General features: G+C 38.8%; 1 protein-coding gene across 2 annotated transcripts; it reads left to right on the plus strand.

Annotated features, from left to right (window-relative positions):
- The first annotated feature begins 239 nt into the window (after positions 1 to 239).
- Positions 240 to 4,963, plus strand: cremb (cAMP responsive element modulator b). 2 transcript variants are annotated; one of them, XM_065258530.2, is made up of 3 exons: positions 240 to 382; positions 2,137 to 2,287; positions 4,592 to 4,963. In XM_065258530.2, exons 1-3 carry the CDS (start codon positions 352 to 354, stop codon positions 4,740 to 4,742), a joined length of 333 nt encoding a protein of 110 aa, XP_065114602.1. In that variant the 5' UTR covers positions 240 to 351; the 3' UTR covers positions 4,743 to 4,963. The 2 variants fall into 2 exon arrangements, with proteins under 2 accessions (XP_065114602.1, XP_065114603.1); XM_065258531.2 differs by having other exon boundaries at positions 4,222 to 4,734.
- Positions 4,964 to 5,494: the final 531 nt, after the last annotated feature.

Genomic DNA, 5,494 nt, shown 5'->3' on the forward strand with positions numbered 1-5,494 from the left:
ATAGGGATGATGGAAACCCATATGTTGATTTGGATTTATAGCTAAAATCAAAAAGCACAAAACATCTTACTCTTTTTTTAAATTAAATATAAAACATCATCATTAAAATAGCTGTTTCTGTATTCCCCACGTGTCCAACTGGCTGCTTGATGTGTGAGTGATGGGGGAGGAGGGGGAGGTGAAGGACAGGGAGGGCCGGCTCCAAGAAACACTGCGTTACTGACATCAGGAGGCTAATGATGTCATAGTGATGTCAGTAGCCCTGAGAGTGACTACACATTGAGCTTGTGGTTTGGGTAGCATTGCATACCGACAGTAGAGAGACGCAGGCAAGCTTTTAGCTCACTACACATGGCTGTGACTGGAGATGAGACAGAATCAGGTATGGTGTTGTTGTTTGTCTGTCATATGTTTTTTTTTTTTGCGAATAATATCGAGAACTTGACTTTAAAAAGTGCCTTTTCAGATTTGCCTTTCATATATAGTTTAACGTGACTGACATTGGGTGTTTTTGTCAGTAGATTTAGATTTTAAATCGACAGTGATCAGACAAAAGCATGTCAAAACAAAAGTAAACAAATAAAACTTTAGTTTGTTTGATCGAGACAAACGGAGATGGGATAGAGAAAATGGTTTAGTTTTGCGTGTGTTATCTAACATGCTTTAAATAAAAGGTCTGCTTATGTATGCAACAGGCTGAAAGTTTAAAATTTCCACAGTGAAAAATGTAGCGCTCTCTCTCTTTCTCTCTCTCTCTCTCTCTTTCTCTCTCTCTCTCTCTCTCTCTTTCTCTCTCTCTGAAATGCTTGAATGCACTGCCCACTCATAGTGCAGCTGACGTCATCATGTTTCCTGGAATTGGACACCAGCAGGGAAATGTTAATGCTGAACAGCAAATAAGATGTACATTGACGTCATTTCAGAGTCATGCTGTGATTACAGGCAGCTCCTTTTGCGAGAGCAAGACTTCCAGATTAATCATCTTTAGATGAAATGCTGCAGTCTCCACGGATACAATGATTGAATCAAAGACATGCAGAGAAATATTACAAGCTCCTGTACAGCACAGTGGTAGAGCATTGTGTTAAGGGCTCTAAAGGTCATGGGTTTGAACCCAGGGAATACACATACTGATAAAGAATGTATACCTTGCAAGTTGCTTTGGTAGAAGCGTATACCAAATGTATACTCTTCAAACCAGTTTTAGTTTTCTTGTAGCTCAGTGGTAGAGCTTTGCATTAGCAGCGCAAAAGGTTGTGGTTTCGATCTCAGGAAATACACATAATGATAAAATGTATACTTTGCAGTGCACTGTAAGTCGCTTTGGATAAAAGCATCTACCTAATGCATAAACGTACAATGCATATCTTGCAGTGCACTTTAATTTAATTAATTCATATGAATGCTAAAGTTTCTCAATGTGATCAAACACCGTTGGGTGTCGTTTGTGGTTAATGGAGGAAATTGTGTCACTGTCATTTTCATAAGAACAAGATCGTTGTCACATAATGTGCATTATAACATAATGTTATAATATATCAGGGCTCTTTTGGGGATGTAAGGAATGTAATCCTGTTTATAACCTGCACATACAGTAATATACCCTTGTGATTTAATCAGCTGTGTTAATAGATCTTCATTTGATTCAGGCAGACATTTGATTTAATTGATCTTTAGACCGGTACACAGTGGTATTCATAGACTCATGACATTATAGTTGATATCAATATGGTCTCCATATATGCTAATATGCTTTCTATTACTCTCATACTAAATTTTAATTGTTGTATGATGCCTATTTACATTTGAAAATTGAAATGCACTTGTAAAATAATTATTTTTAAAAGTTTCATCTCAAATTAACCAAACCACTGATTTTATGCAAGCAACAAGTTTAACCTTTTTCATTACATGTATCTATTTAAGCTTATTTGAATTGAAGCTTAGTTGAATAACACAAGTAAAATGTTTTTTAACAAAGTTATTTATCTGCAATAACATAATGCCCTCCCTCTTACTTCTTATATTGCTTAAACTTATAGGTGTTTGGTAACATAAAGGGTCCAGGAAAATAATGTCTTATAAAAGTGGGAAACCTGTTCTTGTCTTCATAAATGTGTTTGTGTGTTTTTACAGCATCCACTGGAGATATGTCGGCGTATCAGATTCGTTCTCCTACCTCTAGCCATTCCCAGGGAATAGTCAGCTCACCTGGCTCTGTGCCCAGCCCGCAGCAGCTGTCCGAGGAGGCATCACGCAAGAGGGAACTCCGTCTGATGAAAAACAGGTAATTCCCAGCAGGCCAGCCCACACTCCTGCCAAAATCCTTCTCACTGTGTTCTGTAGCCTACACTCTTAAAGATGAAGGTTCTTAAACAGTACTTTGTTGGGATATGTGGTTTCATAAGGAACCTGTAACATTCACAGAACCTTGTTATAAAGGTTATTAAGATTATAAAAAGGTAAGAATGAAATGGTCTTTTAAGATCAATAAGGAAAAATGGTCCTTCTATGACATCGCTGCAAAAAAACCCTTTCATCACCTTTATTTTTAAGAGTGTACAAGCAGAAAATCACAGCCGTTTTTTTATGTTGCTCAATTATATCCTCACCTTTTAAGCAGCTTACTGTTTATTCATGATGTCATTATGCAGCTTGTCCATCTGGGTGCTTGCGTGGCCGGCTCTTTTTGCATGCAAAGACTCGCACGTTCTCCTGTTGCATGCAACCGCTTTTAGCATCACTGCATCGTGCTTGTCCGTCTTAAATTTGAGACTCATGTGGAAAGTGTTGAAATTTTCCTCTTTCTCACGATGACGTTTCAAATGCAAAAACTGCGTAATATAATATGTGTGTCCGTAAGTTTGCTTTTACAAGCTCGCAATGATTTATGAGGTTCTGCACTTCTGACAAAAATGTACAAAGCTGTCACTGGGGCTGTACCCTTTTGAAAGGTCCTAACATTTAGGTGCAGATCTGTACATTTGATGTACCAATATGCACCTTTGGGGAACTAATATGCACTCTCTTTAGGTACAATTGTATACTTTTTGAAAATATAGGGAAGTTGCGCCACTAGGCGGCCATCTTTGGAACGCCTCCGGGCAGTTATTTTAGTCATCTGCTTGAATAAGTAACGACAGATATCTCTAAATCATGTGTTAAATTCACAATTAAAGGGACTGTAAGTAGGATTTTAAGTGTTTTATTAATCAAAATCAATGTCTTTATTCATAAATATGTCCTCGTTGGTGTCAAATGACCTCTGCCAGTGATCTGACTTTTCTTTGTAAGCTTTGAATTTCTTCTCTTTACTTACGTTGAACGGGTAAGTCCAAGGAGGCTTCCATGTCGTTTCGCCGTATTAATTAAACTATAATAGCAGAGAGGGACAAAAAGCACTAGCCTACCAACGCATTTCCACAACGCGTTTTCATTCAGAACACGTGAACCAGCTGCAACGGAGAAGGAGATCAGTGATTACATAACGGCTACCGTAGTTGCAACACGCATTTGGAAAGGCGAGGCGCTAGAGAGCACTGTTCGTTTGAATGCAAAATACAATTTCACCACTAGATGGGGTAAATCCTCCTTACTGTCCCTTTAAACAACATATTTTTGACCATCAATTAAATCTAACATCAACTGTACCATAACTTTTGTTTTTAAGCCCAAATTGTGCTAAGAAACACCCTTTTTTGAGGTTGTTTGAGCCATTGGGCATGCGCACAGGTTGTCTTACGCCAACATGATCTCACAAAGTTCCGTGGGATAGTCACAGAATTTTGTGCTCATTTTTCCGTGGCATTCTCACGGATCTCCGCATTTACCAAGTGAAAATGGTAAGAAAATAGGACAAAACAGTTGAGTAACCAATACATGAGAATGCCACGGAAAAAGACAGTCCGTAGCAGGGCCACGGAAATATGCGGAGATCCGTGAGAATGCCACGGAAAAATGAGCACGCAACTCTGTATAGAGCCCCTACCCAAAAGAATTGTAAGTCTTTATCGATTGATGATTGGTTATTTTAACTGGAAGGCAGGACTTCCGTCGCCACAGCAGTCATATTAAGCATTGCATTGTCCCCTATTCATATGTCACATCTGTTATGTCCAGCATCTTTGGTACCACCCCAGTGACAGCTTTTGTACCCTTTATCTGAAGTGCAGAATGTGAAATTTATTCCTTCTTAAAGAGTCTCTCTGTTATCGCTTCCAGGGAAGCTGCTCGGGAATGCCGCCGGAAGAAGAAAGAATATGTCAAATGTCTCGAAAACCGAGTCGCCGTACTTGAAAAACAAAACAGGACACTCATTGAAGAACTCAAGGCCCTGAAAGACCTGTACAGTCACAAAACCGAGTAGCAACAAACCTTTACAAGTCACACACCAAAGACTCTGATGTGTACAGATATGACACAAACACGTTTATCACGCAGCGTCTAGCCACCGCTCGTAACAGTCGTCTAATGACAGCTGCATGGCCGCGTCGTCCCGCATGTTGAAGATGTGTGTGTGTGCTGGTGGCCACAGAGCGCTCCTAAGCCATTGAATGTGGTGTGTTGCTTGTGTCGCTTGTGCTTTTTGCAGGGTGGCAGCTAAAGAGTGCAGGCAAAGGAAGAAGGAGTACGTACGGGACTTAGAAACTCGTCTCACTGCGATGGAGAACCAGAACAAGAAGCTTACAAAAGAGCTGGAACATATAAAGACACTGTACAGTGGAACGTCCGGTTCGTATTAGTGGCACACCAGACTCTCACTGCCTTCAATGATCGAATCCTGTTCTCAGTTTACTGTAAAATATTGCTGTCATGTCTGTGTTTTGTATCTTTTGTGAAAATTAAACAGTTGTTCAGAATAAGTCTGCCCTATGTAGGTTTTCCAAAGTGTTTTTTGAAATATTAGACATGTTTGATGACTTCATTTGAGTCAAAGTTATGCAGTCATTGTTCACACACCAGCACAAAGCTATTAAGCATTGCTTACATAGATCTGATTATTGTTTATGATTGTTGGGTGGGAAATGAATAACGCTGAGTTTTGGTGTTAAATGATTTGTGTTATATAATATTAAAAGATAATAAAAGTGTCTTATATTTTAATTTTTTTGTATTTTTATTCTTACTGGTGGCTTTATACATAGAAACTATTCGCACAATATTATCTTTATCTGAAAGATCTGAAATAGATTTATAAAGGTCATTAAAACTGTACAGCTTTCCATTTTGAAAGATGTTTTTGTTGGAGCACAAGAACATTTTATAGTGTTTTATGTGTTATGGGCCATTCAATGAGGCAGTTTTCCCAACAGGGTTTACTTTAGATTAATCCAGGGCTAGGCCTTAGTTATATTAAGACATTTAAGAAGTTTTTACAAACATACCTTACAAAAACAACAGTGGTGTGCATCTTGAGACAAAACAATGATACTGTTAAGTGCAAGATGCTTTTAAATTAAGGCAGCTCAAACATGCATTTTGGTCTGGGGCTAGG

Source organism: Paramisgurnus dabryanus, chromosome 22, assembly GCF_030506205.2.
Source record: "Paramisgurnus dabryanus chromosome 22, PD_genome_1.1, whole genome shotgun sequence".
Taxonomy (NCBI): domain Eukaryota; kingdom Metazoa; phylum Chordata; class Actinopteri; order Cypriniformes; family Cobitidae; genus Paramisgurnus; species Paramisgurnus dabryanus.

What these genes read in the sequence shown, in the direction of transcription:
- cremb (XM_065258530.2), top strand. Translation starts at nt 352, where the DNA reads ATGGCTGTGACTGGAGATGAGACAGAATCAG. An exon ending in TGGAGATGAGACAGAATCAG is followed by an intron (nt 383 to 2,136) that starts GTATGGTGTTGT and finishes GTGTTTTTACAG; the next exon opens with CATCCACTGGAGATATGTCG. An exon ending in CTCCGTCTGATGAAAAACAG is followed by an intron (nt 2,288 to 4,591) that starts GTAATTCCCAGC and finishes TGCTTTTTGCAG; the next exon opens with GGTGGCAGCTAAAGAGTGCA.